Source organism: Trachurus trachurus (genome assembly GCF_905171665.1).
Source record: "Trachurus trachurus genome assembly, chromosome: 10".
In the NCBI taxonomy this organism is placed as follows: Eukaryota; Metazoa; Chordata; class Actinopteri; order Carangiformes; family Carangidae; genus Trachurus; species Trachurus trachurus.
In genome coordinates, this window is record NC_139894.1 from 13,493,452 (window position 1) to 13,511,209 (window position 17,758).

The 17,758-nt window shown below is 38.5% G+C and overlaps 1 protein-coding gene across 4 annotated transcripts in view; it reads left to right on the forward strand.

The window, feature by feature from the left end:
- Positions 1–17,758, forward strand: part of diaph2 (diaphanous-related formin 2) — a 346,642-nt gene that overhangs the window by 13,098 nt on the left and 315,786 nt on the right. For 2 of the 4 annotated variants that reach the window (XM_083980784.1, XM_083980785.1), the window contains exons 3-6: positions 1,578–1,610; positions 3,212–3,388; positions 8,422–8,526; positions 13,287–13,307. In XM_083980784.1, the coding sequence (XP_083836910.1) occupies positions 1,578–1,610; positions 3,212–3,388; positions 8,422–8,526; positions 13,287–13,307 (336 nt within the window). The remainder of the gene's footprint in view (positions 1–1,577; positions 1,611–3,211; positions 3,389–8,421; positions 8,527–13,286; positions 13,308–17,758) is intronic. The other 2 variants (XM_083980786.1, XM_083980787.1) reach the window with 2 other exon arrangements.

A 17,758-nucleotide genomic window follows, 5' to 3' on the forward strand; every position in this document is an offset into this window, starting at 1 on the left:
GATTAGAAAATGTTTAAGTACTCCATTTGAAAATTAGCTATTGTTTCACGCAGTTTTAGACTGCTAGGGAATGCTGGGCTTAATGACACATGCGCTCTGAGATAGAAATGGGAAAAGTTGATGCTTAGGTCAAGTTCTTCGTTTTCCAGATGTTGCATGAAGTGGTGCAGCTGTATTGAGGGCCATAGATACGGTTAATCAAATACCTGGAGATCCCAGGCAGAAGCCTCAGTGCATAACGCCTCCTCAATATGGCATGCTATATTTGTTGAATTGAAATAACAGCTTGGACAACACACAGAGCCTACACACAGAGACTAAAGCTTTGTTTTCTGTGGTTCATAGCTTTATCGCCCAACTGTTGATCAGTTGTTGCAGACAAAACTAGTGATATATATGGCAGTTTAAGTGTCGGCTCAGTGTTGCCCAGAGCGACAGCTGATGAAGATGCACAGAGGGAGGTGCAGGTTGGAGCCAATCTGTTTGCTTGCCCCAGCATCAGTAGTTTCCTGATTAGAATAGTGCAGGAATCCACGGCTGGAGGCAGGCTTTATGGCCATCACCACCCCGCATTTCCCTACTCATTAGTACTTCCCGGCCTAGCGACATAGCATATGGCAGTGCTGCTACTGCTTCCCATTTGAGGTGTGTTTCAAATGGATGTCCCTTGCTGAGCCACAAGCCTTGTTTGTCTTATTGTGTCTGAGATGAAGATGAACATCTGTAGTACACAGAAAATGTGGTTTAGTTTTTATTTTTTTATTTGAGCTATTTGAGCTATTTGTAACATTTTGTGAGGGATGCAAAGATATGGTTCGCAAGCAAACTCAGATAATTGAAAAGTTCGGAATTCTGTGACTGGAGTTTATGATAACAGGGAACAAGAATGAATTGTTTGGGCCGCTGTCACTGCCAGAGATACTCTTTACAAACGTATCACAGAGGTAAAGTAACTGTTGGTGTTAAGTTGTGCCATGCCATAACACATTGCCTTGTTGTAAATATGTATTGCTGTATTTTTAGGATACACACAATCTTTATCAAGTAACACTAAGTTGCAGTTTTTCAGTGGATGATGTGAACAGGTTTGCTCTTATGTCTGCCTTTATGACTGTGGCTGTGGGATTGGAGGTGCTTTATGATTTCTCTCATTTTATGTAAAATTTTTGTTATGTGTCTGAAGGTGTGTGTGCTTGGGGTGTTCACTCTTAAACACACACCTATGCTTACAGTACATACTTAAAAACCCTGTTGCTGGGAACATCAAGTATTGTCACATCCTACACATGTACAGTATCTTGGATATGCTCATGTCCTCATTGAAAAAAAGCTGACAGTGAGAACATGCTAATGTTAAGTGTGGTCCCTAAGACATTTAACACATATCCTCACTGTCACTGCTACCGTGTATCTATTATAGGAAACTTAATCCAGCTTCTGGGAGGAAAATGAGACAGCATCCAGGAGACACCATACATGTGAATGCGCTAGAGATGGGATACATACTGTGCACTTAGCGGGTGTTGTCATTTTCTTTTGGATATTGTTTTTCACACTGTGCCCCCTCCCTTCAACAGAACATACACATTAAAACATTGGCTGATGATATGGTAAGGTGCTTGGTTTAATTTTGGTGTGACTAGTTTTGTTTTACATTATCATTTTGTCATGGCTGCATGGGACTTGTGAAATATGTGGATGGGTCAAATTAATTAACTAAACTGATATTTTTCTAAAAAACACAGCAACACAAAAAGCTTAAATTTGTCATACTCACTGCTCATAGCTCTGTGTAAATAAAAGACATTTTTTACAAGCACTGTTAGCCTAAATTTTTCATAATGAACAAAACTTTGCCCACAGCATCTAGATTTTTGTAAGCTGCTCATAGATCACTTAGTGTGCAATTATCTGTGGCACCTCTGATTAGATGTGCTGATCTGCCTGGAGCTTTTTTAATACCCTTAGTTAACAAATAGCCTGACTTTCACAGTTAAAAGCATCATATAGCATTGCGTTCATTTTAGGATGCACAATGTAATGTCAACATGTAATTGCATCTACCAGGAACTATTTTTGTGTTTGTCTTGGCTTACAGAATGTTTGATCCATCCACTAATATTTCATAACTGAGAGTAGTGACATCCTGTATGTCATCATCATCATGCTTGTCCTTCCATTTCATTTCTATGTTTATTCATCCAGCATGTCCTCTCCATCCCATTTCACTAAAAAGGACTAACATTGACTGGTTGCATGCAGCCCGAGTACCTTTTTCTGCTTTCACACTAAACTTTAATATTCTGAATTTATCATATTAATAGTGGTGTGTCAACTGATGAATATAACAAGGAAACTACTGTCTCACTGATGTTTTAACCCTGATATTTAGTTGTTATTGTGTTCTGAAATTATTCTAATGACATGAGCAAAAACCAGGTAATCCATGGTGTACAATGGTAAGTAATGTTGTCATTTTTGACATTTTCTACAGGATGCCATGCTGTCTACCATGTTAATTAAAAACACAATAATATATATATTTTTTCAGTTAGTTTTACAAGACAACTATTTGGAGCAAAAGCAAAAACTATTTCAAATCAGTACCGGTATATAAATTGTGGTTTGGCTTGGCAATGTTTAGTTAATCAGTCCAAAATAATCCTGTGTGAAATGTGTCAAAAAGCATTTGATGAAATTAATAGATAGGGAATTTTATTGGCAAAGAGGAAGTGCCCCCTTTTATTTTAAATTGCCAACCACATTACCAAAAAATATTCAAAAATCTCAACAGTGTAATTACAGTCACTCTTCCTCTCCTACTGCGTTTTGACCAAGTAATAATGAGGGCGCCTTCATGCTCGTCAAATAGCGATCCTCTTTGATTCAGGCAACAACCTGGCCTTATTTCTTGCAACACCAGCACAAACTTAACATGTTTGCTCTAGTACTATTATTGTTGTTCTAAGTAGTCCTTGCTATTGAGGATCCTGTTCACTTTAAAATCATGGTGAGTGGTGTCTTCTCTCAACAGAACACAGGAACACTTTAATATGCAAAACTTTGGTCACAGGTAGTTTAAACCAATCTTTTTTTTTTCCAGTGAAAATCAGCAGTAACTGAAAATCGACATCCTTATGACGTAGTCCAAACAGGATTGTTATAGTGGCATGCAAAATTTTAATACCTCAAACAATCTGTTTTCTTTCAGCGCGATCGCATTACGAGTTTCAGGAAAACAGGGATGAAGAAGGAGAAGCCCCTAATACAGCACCCGACAGATCCCCTCTCTATTCAGGCCGAACTGCCTGTTCCTCAGCCCCTTTTTGACGACCGCTCCATGAACCTCTCAGAAAAGGAGATCATCGACCTCTTTGAGAAAATGATGGTAAGCTTCGTATTTTTTGTGGTGTTTCCTCTGCACAGTTGTGAAGCATTCCACAACAGTTATTACAGCTGTCACTGAATAATAAATGAGCATTCTATGATGAAATTTTAAATTGATTCATTATTCTGTGCAAAGAGGAACACACACAGAACCATGGCTGCTTTTGTGAATGTTGGTGATGGAGTCTGACAAGTTAAGTTTTAAAAGTATTTTTATATTAACATAGATCTCCACGTGTCCCTGTTTTACTGCTGATTAGATTTTTTTAGTGAGCAAAGCTTTGCCAGGCACGTAAAAAAAAGGATGGTTATGAAATTACTGGTTTTCAAAGCTCTCCTAGTTTTATTCAGCATCTTAAAATAGTATGTAGTTTCACAATATAATCTGTCCTGATTATTCTACCAAGATATTATGGTTTACAGTTGAGTTCTACATTAGATTGAAAATCAAAATATGTTGTTTATTTTTATACTCCTAAATAATTCACGATTAAGTAACATTATTTTGCATGTAAATAGAGACAGGACTGAACATTTTTACTCATTTCTCTTTTAACTATGACATAAAATGGAAAACCAACAGTGCTTATGCATTCAGATTCAAAGCTTTTGTGATGCAGGGCTCCACCTATGTATTCCCTAGGCCACTGTCAGAACCCCAAACTTTGAAATTCACTTCACACTCATCTGTGGGGTCAAAGCTCTGTCACACTTGTGATTTTCTCCATTGAAATGCGTTTTTGGCCTTATGTACTGCAGGATTGAAATCTAACAAAAAGCTTTCAGTCCATCTCTTTGAAGTGGGGAACCGAATTACTCTGGCTTTATTGCATAGGTTGTGTGTACTATTGTGGATAATGTCTGTGTGTGTGTGTGTGTGTGTGCGTGGTATGCTGTCTGCCTTTCCTTTTTTTCTCATACAATGGTCTTGACCACAGAAATGTGACCAGTGCTCCTGGTTTTCATCAGGCTACTGCTCAGTGTTTTCTTGCCTGGGTGCTCATCCCTGTCACTCAGTTCACCTCTCAATTACTATGTTTGTGCTCACAGTGGTGTGACATTAAACCCAGGCTTCAATTTGCTCAGTGACGGATGACACAGAAGGCATGTTTGCTGGTGTGACATTTGACAGGCCTTGACACCTTGGGTTGAGAAGTATAATTACAGTAATGAAATAAAAAAGAACACGGTTATTTACTTATGTACTTCTGAAGCCAACAGTATTTAGACTGTAAACATAAAGCCTTTAAACTTTTCTGCTTTGTAGCGAAAACAGAAATGACATGAGTAGTTTCTTGTGATGCTAATTGCTTCTCTTCAGCATCTAACTGTCTTTGTCATCCCTCTGACTCCTTTTATGTCATACACGTACATTTTAGTTGCTGTCTTTATCTTTACACCAGTTCTGTATTGATTGTTTTTATGGTGTTACATGCTACAGCCTTAGATGTCTAGCTGACTTTAAATGAAGAGATGACCCATGCCATATTAGTGAGACCACCTGCTGTGCATTAATGACTAGGAGAAAGTGAAAATATTTTTTCTCTGGAAAGCAGTTTACACATGGCACTGTGAATCTCAAAGCCTAAATAACACATATCCCATTACTGAAAGGTCATCAAAGGGTTTTGGGCGAATATAGGAAGAAACACTCATTGGGAAAGAAAACCAAATTAACTCTTTCTAGAATCAGAGAAAGCTAACCATTGAGAGTAAGTATTTTCGTAAAAACTACGGGGAAAGTTAAAATGTGTGAGCAAAACATTTACTTTCAGCTCTGCCTTTAGAAGAGTGTAGTGTATATCTTTACACTGTGTCCTGTCATTGAATTAACCGAGATGTGCACAGCTGGAATATAGAGCTCCTTATCAAACTGCACAGCATAAATCCTCTGTTGAAACTTCCAGTTTACATCTCACTAAGGAGGCAGCTAGTTGCCAAGGCAGACACCAATCCGAGGTTCAACCTAGAAGCACCGTATCACACACATCAATATGTGAACTAATTTGATCAGCATTCAGAACCTGTACACCAAACTTTGATGTATTGCATATAGTCCTCCCTATACAGGAAAATATCCCTTGTGGCCTGGATTTGTTAATAATTCCCTCACTTTAAGTGCCCTGTGCTGATGTGACCATTAGCAGGATTGACATCATCACCCAGATGATGAATTTACTTGTCCGCCAGCATGAAAACTTCCATGACATCCTCACTTATTCCAGCACCCATTTGTTTGCCTTGCCTTCTTTAAAGAGTGTCTTCCCATTGTCATAGTGCTGCTGTGGCCTGTTTGAGGTTTTATGTGCCTGTCCATGCACCACTGTGAGGACGAACACCCCAAGTAATAAGCACCTATGTGATCCCTCAGCAGTTAACACCCTGCGCAAAGACATTAAAACCAGCCCACAGGAGAGTTACTGTGTGTGCCCTTACACACTCGTGGATCAGACTTGAGGAAGGTGGACAAAATAATCGATTTGTCATGGTTGAAGCAAAACACTTTTATGTCTTCTACTTTTCTTACATCTGCATTCCCCATAGCAGTGACTCTTCATACTCATTTCAGCTTTAGACACATGTGATGGTAGCCATTAATTGCTCTTTTCTTTGATTTGAAGCCGGTGACAGTCTGGGTTATGCTGTATATGCAGTCACATCAAACTGGATGGAAAATCTTTTATATTTTTTATATGTACAGTATGGTAGTACATAAGTATCAGGGCATAGCATATTTTGTTATGTTCACTTTACAGTGAATTGAGAGACCACGAGCTTGAGTCCAGTTTTAATTTGAGGATAATTATTTCCACTCAAATGAAACATGTGTCCCTGAATTTGGAATGAATACAATGTCAAGACCTAATCAGAAGTTTGAATAAAGGCAACATATTTGATATGTGGTATAAAATACTCCATAGATCTCAGCAGATGCTTAGTACCTTCCCTGATGATGCACCACCAGGCTGGAAATGTAGCCTTCGTCCCTTACTGCTTGCTTTTAGGGCCAGTTTCTAGTGCGAGAAACACCTGCTCAGTTGGATTGAGGTGGCTGACTTAGCCATTGAAGAATGTTACACTGTTTGGCTTGTATATTGTATTAAAACTCTGCTCACCCACCAGGGATGTGAATACCGTCAAACACCTTTAAAGCTTATAGTCAGCTCATTAACCTCAGCCATTGTTTCTTTTTAAATCCATTGTGCTGGAGCACAGAGCCAAGAGAATGAACACAATGTGTCACTGCCTTACTACTTATGGACTGCACCATGTACATATGCAGTACAAAGGTCCACTGGGATAGACAATGTTCCAAACACCTGTTCATGATGCTTGATTTTCCAGGTGTTGCAGAATGAAATTATTTTTTGCATAAGCAAGAGAGGTGGAGGCCAATTCACTTTGGAAAATGTGTAGCAGAGTTCTCTGATCCAGTGAAAGACAATATGACCAAAAACATATTTCTTGCAAATTCCACTATCAGTGCTTCAAGCTCAGATCTCATCATTTCAGTTACACCAGCAGCGTTGTCGGAAGATATCCTGGGACTCTTTTTATGAAGCCCGTGAGGGTATAATTAATAAAAGAGCATTAATCATTTTGGAGACTAAACATGGAGAGCTCATTCCTCCAGTTTGCCCCCTGACAAGTGTCCCGCAGGCCCAATACTAGTACCCCTCCTACAACATACTCACCCTGCCACATTTACTTCGTTTATTGAATGCCAATTAAGCAGATAAATTAGCAGGGTTCAAAGATTAATTAAAAAACCTGCCGGTTTCCTTGGGTGAAAAACCTGCCAGTTGTAAAAGTTTCTGCCACATTTTTTTCCGTCCCTGTTCCACAAAAAGGATGTTAATGGTTTTTTAGCTCCGAGGGTATTTTCTAGAGGAAATGTCGTTGGAGGAATTTAGGTCATGGTGCCCCTGGATGGGATTCCTGCCCATGCTTCACTGACAAATGAAATACAGTGAGTCCGAATTAGATTACTTGTGGTTAGATATTCAAGCTATTACGTAATACAGTATTCTTACTTAGAAGTGACACGCTTAATTTATAATTTTACATTAGGTCGGACAGAGGGCAATCACTGCCAAATCAGATCAACTAAACCGCAGGACACATGATTTTCTTTGCCTCCCAGCAGAGGGCAGCATGGCTCCACAACTTAATGTTCACTGTCCTAAAACCCTGAAGAGGGTGTTTTTTCTCTCTGTTCATTCTAGCCATCTCTTTGTGAGAGAGTGCTTCTGATAAACATCCCCCTCCATTCTAATCATCATGTCATTCCCTAGCTTTTAGTGCTCTGTCCGGCCTTCGCTCCATCCCCTGATGTCTCTCACATGAAAGACATCTTTTGTGATGCAGAATTAAAGTAGCACAAAGATAATACTCCCAATAACACGCAGATACTGCCTATCCAGCCTATCTGATGTGATTGCATGGCCTCAATAGAAGCAGTGTTGTTTGATTTTGGTCTCTTGTTCAGAGTTTGAGTGTAGTTTATATTGCTGTAGCCTTGCTACTTTAGTTTTTAGGGCTAATTATCACTGTCATGTCATTATTTCCGGTTGCTGTACCTTGAGACTTTGACAGAGAAAAATAGATTCAAATTTTAGGACTGACACAATCTAATGTAAAAGGATTATAGAATATGGAACAATAAATGTTGATATATCTGAAATATTTTCTTCTTACTAATTAATTAATTCCACTGTAAATTAAATACGGTTGTTCAAAGTTTAGCTTTATCTTTTTTATTTTTTATTGAAAGTTATAGTAGTGATTTTGATCACTTTTGTTTGATTTGTATAAGAAGTGTATAACCTTTATCACAAGCGTGGATGTTAAGTGTGATTTGTGATTTGAGAGTATTTCCTATCATCTTCATTGGTCTCTATAATGCATTTTTTTAATCTAATTTACTTTTGTTTTGATATTGATTCATTTTATTTTATAGTCTATTTATAACCACTTTCCTGATTTCTGTCTTTACTGCACATTAAATTTCACTCATTGTCTGTGTCTTTGTAGGAGGACATGAACCTGAATGAGGAGCGTAAAGCCCCACTACGTGGAAAGGACTTGAGCACGAAACGTGAGATGGTGGTCCAGTATATCTCAGCCACTGCCAAATCCGTAAGTGTGAGAATAGACCTAAATGCTGTATCACTATAAACTGAAGTGTACTGTATACAGTAATTGTAGTGCGTGGCTTGAAGTATGACAATCCATTCGCCTTTCCACGATGAGTTTGACTTGATACTCTGCTTTATGGCTTGCTTTGTCATCCTTTCTTGCACACTCACTTTTGTCATTGTCTCACTCTTTGCTGTTCATGCTTGAGTACCACATCTTTGATTGCAATTTTGATTTATTTCACCTATTGGTTTTCCCTCTTTTATCACAATCTGTTGTATATAAATTGTAGTCACTTACTCACTCAATGCTAGGTGGATGGTCAGCGCTTGTCCAGTCATGTGTTTGCATGAAAATTGGTGGTGGTCCAGTTGTGTACTTGCATGAGAATTGTTTACTTATTGTTGGCAGTGCCATGTTTTACTATTTGGGTATCCGCAAAGTTCAGTCAAACACTTGATTTAGCAGCTCTGTAAGGAGCACATCCACCAAATGCTGAGAAGCATGAATGCTATGCTAAGCTGTGTTCAGCATGAGCCTACGATAAGCCAATATTTGTGCTACATAGCTTCACCATACAGTTTTAGTCTTGCTCTTATCAGAACAGTTTTGTCTGACTCTTTATTTTAATTAAAATTATTAGTAGTTGGGATTATGTTGCCTATTATTATAGTGCAGTCTGGAACTTGATACTTCCAAAAACAGCATCATAAAGTAAAGTAATACATGAATGTATGATGATTTCTTGTATCCTCTTTTGATGTAAGGGCTAACCTTGTGAGGTGAAATTAACATCAGCTCAGAAGAAAAAAGTGATTTCTGCCCCCATTGCTTTCCAGAACCTGGTAGCGCTCTCTTGACATCATCATTTATTACCTTCCTCATTGTTATGGTAATTAACTGGCATTATTTAGCTTGAAGGTTTGGGGACATTTGCCTGTAATTGCATGTGTAATGTAACACTTCTCCCAAATCTCTTTTGCTATTAGACCCACAACTGTTGGCATAACTACTTTAAAACCATCGAAGATATAAGGACACATTAAGCGATTGCCACAAAAACAAACTACAATAACAACAATTTAGCAAACATATTATTCACTTATGAAAATGAAAAAACAAAGTTACGTGTAAAGTGATGCTCACGCTTTTAATAATAATTTCTGGTTGCTTTGGGAATAAGTTGGCTCATTAGAAGATATTTTCATTTGTTTTTCAGTAAAATGACTTTGATAACACCATGTTTAATTGAGGCAATAGTCAGTTTTCAAAATGAACTCGAAATGTATAGTTTGTCTTCCTTTTAGCTCCTGGTTTATACTGTAGAAACACAGGAAATCTGAGCAATGGTGAGGCAAAAGTGTTCTAGCTTAGAGCTTGACGTTGATGGTGTGTCTTACCTAGTAATTGTGATTTGGGTTTCAACAATTTAACGTCTGCATAAGCTCATGTGCTGTATAGCCCAGAATCAGCATCAAATGGAGTTTGTCAGCAAATACCTCAAATTATATTGGTTTAAAAAATATATACCGATGTCTTAGTGTGGCAGGTTTCATAATTGCTTTAATGTCTTTAAGTAACTGCTTGTGTGAAAAGTATGTTTTTCTCACAGGGTTAGGCTTTATCCGGGGCTAATGTTGCTTGTGTTTGCTGATGAGCATGCACTGTGGACTAATGAATGTAGGAGTTTTTAGTTATGTTGAGGTGTTTATGTTTTGCTGTGGTGTCTTCACTGTTAATGCCTATTTTTTCTTTCTTTTTTGTTCTTTTAAACTAAGGATAAAGTATTGTGAGATTGCAGCTTTGGGGCTTTGGAAGGACTTCACATGCATTCACCTAAATTTGTTGTTGTTGTTTTTTTGTTTTTTTAAAGATGATCCCCAAAGTGCATCTGACAGGATAATAGGTTTTGATATTACCATTACAGTCGCAACAGGGTTTAACTTATATTTTATTGCAACCACAAAAATACAAGTGGGATGTGTAGGATTGTCACCAACCCCCGCCCCCCCCGCACATGTCAATACTCAAATTGTAGTCGAGACAACCCTTTCTTCACCCACAGCTATAGTATGTAGGCTTTAAACACATTTGAGGTGGAAGTTAAAATCAATATTGTATCAAGAAATATCCCCCCAGTGTAGAACTTTCCAGCAGCTGTTGCTGTTAATTCATTGTCATGTGTGATACGTGTTACGTTACTCTCCCAGACCGCGTGCGTAGGAGCATATTCTGCAGATGTGCTCTATTGTACATGTGCTCTGGTGCCCCATCAAGTGACCTTATTTTTTCCTGCAGCAAAAATGACATTTTAAAACTTGAATTAGCTTTAGGTGTTTGAGTTTTACTTGACAGTGTAGAACTTTTTCATATGTACATTCATCATTCAAGTATGTTGATATACCACAAAGGATACTGTGCTGTACCTCTATGAGGCTACTCGATGGTTAAAAGGCTGATTATTATTTAGAATTTCAAATGAAAGCCAAAGCTATTTTTTTGCCTTGTGAATTGCCACCATCGTACTTGACTATCACCAGGCAAGATTGAGAACACTTCCATACTCTACCAAGGTGCCTCAGCAGGAGTCAAGCAAGTGTACAGTACCCCCAACACAAAATGGAATGTCTTTTCAAGGGAGAACATACACTGATCCTATTCATTCGAATATGCGCTGTTCAATGGTATCCATCCAGTGCTGCTTTTGCAGGAGTGTGTCTGTGGACGTCCTTGACCATCAGCTTTGCATGAATAGTTGCCTTTCTCTCTCACCTAATTTCTGCTTCTTTCTTCCTTCTATAAATGTGTGCCAACCTCATTAAAACTGCTGAAATTCGCTTAACACTAATACAATTACTAATTTCTCAGAGATTTACTTTGTCTACCACTAGTGAATGTTTTCATGTTTCAATTCAAACGTGCTGTGTCTCAGATGCAGGAGGAAGGGTCATGGCAGGGACTTGTAAGGGGGATTGTTCAATATTTGTTTCTCATTGAAATAATGGTTTGTCTAATCTGACCATCAGTGTGCCATCTTGTTCTCACAATGGGGCCTGACATATTTGCCTGATTATCAAGGCCCTTTATTATTATAAAGTGTTTATGCAATCAATATTTTTGCATAACGAAAAACTGTGGTAGTGATTATATTTGTATTGAGAAGAAAATACATATCTTTTTACTCACACATGTAATATGTGTATGAGTTAAAAGATATGTATTTTCACGATCATGTCTCATAGCACTATATTAATGAACTAAGTCATGTAATATAAAGTATGACTTAGTTCATTGATACAGTGCTATGAGACATGATCAATAGCATATCACTAGGTAATTATATCTTAAAACTGCTTCAGTTATTGGTGTCTGGACTGACTGGAGTTTTTCTGCTTTTTAAGGGAGAACGAGATGTTACATTGTATTGTAAATACACACATTTTTTTTTTTTTTTTTTTGCAAAACTGTGCTGTTCCTCTCAAGCTCCTCCTTGTATGTCTGAGTACCCTGAAGATAGTGTCTGTTATTTTGGTCAAACTGCTGAAATGCGAGATTAAAAAAATATGTATGCAGCATAAAGTGGTGGCAGGCATCAACTTCTGTGGAAAATATTTAATGCCTGTGTGTTATGTCAGTTTAATCCATTCTAAAGTATGGGGTAGGTATTCAGATAAAACATTCACTAGTTTTACAGAGACATTCTACATTCAATGAAGAACAGGGAAATTTTTGACACACATTACGATTAAAAAGTAGTGTGCATGTGTGTGTGATCAGGTGGTGGCATGTGTAAAACAGACTTTATGGCTATCATAAACTCTTGGTAGGGGGATGGAGAGGGGGAATAAAGCATCAAATGGCCACAGACTTGCAGAGACTGAGAGTGACAATAAAAGAAATGGAAAGGGAGATTAGAAGAGATGGAAATAGGGTAGAGAATAGGAGGGAGTGAAAACAGGAGAGCAGGTGATAGGAGGTGGGAAAAGAAAAGGAGCTCAGTGTGTCCTGTAACTTCCTGCAGTCAAAATACATTTTCTTGGAAATGTGTAGCTAAGCAAGAGAAGCTCAGCCACAGATTAGAATACATTTGCTCGGCTGACAGGCACACTCCTACTGTGAAACAAGCCCCACAGTTGCAGTAATAAAAAACACTCCTGCTACCTGCCACTATTGACAGATAACAAGGTTAAACTCCAAGAATCGTGCTGACTGCACAGGCTCAAGGTAGCTCTGCCACACAAATTTGACACCTGAAGCCCAGCGCTAATGGCAGCTGATTGATTTCTGCCCAGGGAGACCCTTCTGCAGCCTCCTGGTCCATACTAGCCATTGTTCCTTTTGGAGAATGAATCTGTGAATCTATACCAGTCAGTCAATCACAAGGACAATCATATTTTACCCTGTTGATCATTTAATAAGTCCCTTGTGTGGATATTGGCATGCCTAAACATGTAGATTCATCACTTCCACAGTTGTTATTGCCATGTATTGATAATAGCTGCAAGTTGTTTAGTCTTTTCATCTTTCCACATCTCATGTATGTCTATCAAGAATTTGGAAATTGGCAGCTGCCAAATACAGACATTATGTTCAGGTTGTACCTGTAATATTGACAAGAGTTTAGATGTATACTGTTTGTGATGTCACAAAAGTTTCGCTAATGCCTTTGTGTGTATTGGAGAGGAATCTCCGGCCTACTAATGATTGTGCTGTTTGTGTCTTTTTGCACATTAACCTTCTCCGCTGATCGCTGCATGCAGATAACTGGGAGCAAAGTTCCGGTAAGTAGCCCATTATTTATTTGGCTTCTGAATGTTGTATCTTCAATATACCTGTTTTCATTCACCCCTTCTACACATACACACACACACACACACACATCTTGATGCTCTTTTGGTCGAAGAGCACATTCCAAACTGTACAAGTGAGGTCACTTCTATGGCTTGGATTTTTTATTTCTAACATGGATATTGCTAATGGTTTGTAATTTGGAAAGGCTATAAATTGCAAACAGTGTAAATGGTAGCACTTTCAAATGAAGGATTCTGAAATTATACAGCCTGAAAATGAACTGAGGGGGTCTTTTGTTGGTTTTTCTGTTTCTCTTTTGAAATACATTGCTGTTTAACACCTATTAGCATTTGAATATTGTCGTACCAACAAAGAGTGATAGCTTTTACATGAATACTCATAATCTACAGTCTAATCTGTTTATCAGAACATGGTGCATCTAAATGGATTCAACTGTGCTCATTCCATCAGTGGGAGACAATATATACTGAGAAAATGTATCACTTAATAAGACTGTGAGTGCGCACATTTGTGTACATGCACACTTAAACTGTACACACAAACAGCAAGAAAGATATCAAGTACATTTGTTTTGTATTCATTTAATAGAAGTAGTCTTGGCTATATATTTTAATTTGTAGTCAGCAACAAAAAATAGCTTTTTTTTTTCAAGAATTTAAGATCACAACATGAATATGAATGGCACATGAATACACTGTCTTGTTTTTTCTGTATTACTTCACTTAACCTCCTAGACCCAGATGAACTTTCATTCATGCTGTCAATTTATAAGCAAGACTCTTTATTTTGCTATGCTGGAATATCCCAACTACGTATTTTCTGTCTCAAGATCCGATAAAGTGGCACCCTATCCTTTGTAAGAACAGTTTGGGATTTTTTTCAAGAGTGAAAGCTCTGTTATTGGCTAAGCAAGTGTTGAATTATCACTTAAAATGGTATTTCATTGCTGTTTGAGAGCTTTGTAAGGATTAAGAGGACTGTAAAGCTTAACAGGAACACAGACATGGAAAAGCAGCACACTGTGACCTGGCCTCTGCTCTGCCCATGCTCTCAGACAAACCTCGTTCTTTGAAGCATTTTACAGAGACGTTTTGTATCGATTGCATTTTCTCCTTCTTTGTCAAACTGTTCTTTTGTGCTTGGTTATTTCTGTGCGAAGAGTGGGTTTTCGACTTGGCCTGTATGGACATGGATGGAGTAGCTCTCGATCAGCAGCAATGGCCACATTGTGTTCAGTAAATGGAATATGACAGAATTACCCCAGCTTGTATCATGTCCGCTCATCCTAGATGTGGAGGCCTACTTTCAGAAGTTCTGAAAACCATGTCAAAAGGTGCCAGAGACCTAGCTTATCAAGAAGTTTCTTCAAACTCAAGAGTATACTGAAGCATTTGACCTGACTTTTGTAACCTCTGTGTCAATCGTGCTGCAGAAGCCTTCAGACTCGGCTAACATAGTGAAAGCTATGAGCTGTCATTCTTAAAAGCTGCTCGACTAAAAGAGGGAGAAAAAAATGGGCAAAGTGTTTAGCCTGCTTAGCCAGTTGTGGGCTGCAGTTAGCTCCGTGCTTTGCTGGCAGATTCCCATTTTCACGCTGTCAGCATGCGTCGGTCGGACAGAGGGCTCTCAGGTGTGCTGGACGGGGAGTGTTGGTTAGGATTGTCTGCAACTGTAACTCCTCTGTCTCAGGCATGAAATCTCTCTGGCACTTTCACTTCTCCCAGTAGAGAATGGGGTGGGAATAGAAGAGTGCGTAAATTCGCTCTAATCCAGTATGACTAGCGTGTAAGTGTGCAACACTGTTAAATCTCTTACGCTCTCTCACCCCCTTAAGCAAGATTGAGGGAAATATGAGCAACACCCATACCTGGGTTAACAGCATGCCTGCAGGTAGACCCAAGCAGTCCAGATGGACTAGAACCTCTTGTTTTGTACTGTGCTGCAGCTGCCTGTTGACCACTATGATAGCTTTATAGCTTCAGTCTCTGTAAAGATTGGCCTGATTTACGTCATAAGTCAAGGGCCATGCTGTAACAATCCATCAATGACTCCTGCAGTGTTACTGTGAAAGTGTTAGTGTGAAAGTTGTGTGAAAGACTTCCATCTGTCGGCAAAACCATTGACAGGCTCTGCAGCTCTGAGGATTGCTGCTGAGATGACAGTGGGAATGTACATGAGAGAAAGGGTGTGTGATGCATGTGTTGAAAAGTAGCAATCTCCAGACCACAGGGAGGTGATCAATATCTGTATGACTGGACAGAGGACGGCTTATTTCCACGTTAACATGTTGGTCAGCTCTGAGATGTCAGACAGTGATGCAGTGAAGCTGTGGAAACACGAATGTATCACTGTGTATGGTTGTCAAGTTGTAGATTTAACCAAATAACACAGAAAACCTCAGGCATGAAAGAAAAGATTGCATGAAGTTGTGTTGGCTACACTGTAGCTAATCTAATTTATAGGAAGTGTGTCTTCTATTTTTGGTAGAATTATACAGTAAAATATGTGTCTTTAATTTTAAAGTGGCTAAGGACATGAATTAACATAACTTTGGTTGTCAAAGTTCTCTGTGTTACTGTGTACAATATATATATATATATATATAGATATACTCTCAAAAGTAGCTTTTTTCCATTATGAAAACCATTATTATTAATTATGTGTGGGCTTGTTTTGTAGTAAGTTAATTTGATTTGTCAACCCCCACAATTCCTCACAATAAGTTATGTGGGTAAGTGTAAGTGAGGACTTGGAGAAAATTATATGAAGGCTTTTCATTGAATATATCTTTTCAACGGCATACCAAAGGTCCTGTGCATTTTTTTTTTGCAAATACATTTTTATCATAAACTACAACAAAGCAAACACAGCCGTAACATTACTGGGGTACACAGAGGACCTGCCCAGTTCAGGCACAGTATCCTTCATTTTCATACATTGTAAGTAGATTTTCTGATCAGATGAAGATTGATCATTTCCAAGTGCCTTTTGCATGCATTAGATTTGCAGCATGCATTAATTCTGATTTCTATCTAGCTTTGCAATGATTTAATTTTGACTGGATGAAACTACATTTGTGTGATTTCCGCGATTGTCGCAGGGAAAAAAAAAAACGTAATCTTGGTGATCATCTTCACCCAAAAAGTTATCATCCATGACATATTTGTTTTTATGAATATTTGTTACGGCAACATTTTCATCAATATTCCCAGCAAGGTGATTGGACTTCACATCTGATTCTGTTACATGAGTGGATTATTTTGCATTTTGCCAAGGCCAATTACCTGCCCCCTTGGTTTGCTTGTAACCGCTAACGATTAACAAATTGTAACAGATAAGGCAGAGCATTGTGAAGCATCAAGATGGGAAATGAGAGAGACAGAAAGACAAAGTTGCATGGATATGAGGACGTGCAGACATCTGGCTCCTCTTTAACTCCAATCAAGTGTTCGTTCACTGTGCCAGGAGTGCTTACGGAAGACCTTCAAAAAAAGAAAAGAAATATGGTGAGCCTGAAAGGAAATCAAGACACCCTCCCTTCTTCATTCCCCTCTTTACCTTTTAAAACCACATGCCTCAAAAGACTTTTTGTTTCAAGCAAGCTATTAAACTGGGCGCTGAGGGTTGAGCAGATTTGATGTGACACATGTCCTTGGTGCTTTAAAAGAACGGCAATGAAAAATTAATCAATAGCGTGTGCCTCCCATGCCCTGAGCCAGTGTTCACCATAGATTCTATCTTAAATTAGGATCAAGGAAACATGCTCTGGAGGGGACTGTTTGAATAAGATGTTTCTTTGATTGGCTGAAAGCTTCTTTTAGAGTTCATCTGATGAACATAAAAAGTTGTCTGGGAGTGAGATGAGGAAGGATTTATTTGACAAACTACTGGTGAATAGCCCATCTACAAATCTGGAGTCAGCTGTCATTTTTAATGGATGTTGAATTGTAACTTTTGCTTCATTCCACGCTGGTCATGTGTAGGATAGAATCTCTATGCTCTACCCAGTACCATTAGTGTGGACACATGCACATGAAAAAACTGCTCCGCATCGCCTGCCCTTATAGTTAACTGTATGAGATGATGTATGTTAATTAGAAAGCAACTTCATGATGACAAGCTTTAAGTGTTGTTCCCTGCCTTGTGTAATTTTGAAAAAAATATGGAATGTATAACAAAAGCACACAACATATGTTTATAGTTTTTAGCCTGTTGTCATCTTAATAATTAAACATCCAGAGCCAGTCCAGGTTTAGCTTATGACTAATTGACTTGCTGTAAGCCTACCCAGTGGTGGTGTTTGTGGTAATAAAACATCAGTTTGTTGAGTTTACAAATGTTGCCCCATTTTCACATTCATTTTAAGGAAGCCTAATTTATGTCTGAACAGAGTGGGTACAGCCACGTGCTTTTAGCAGCC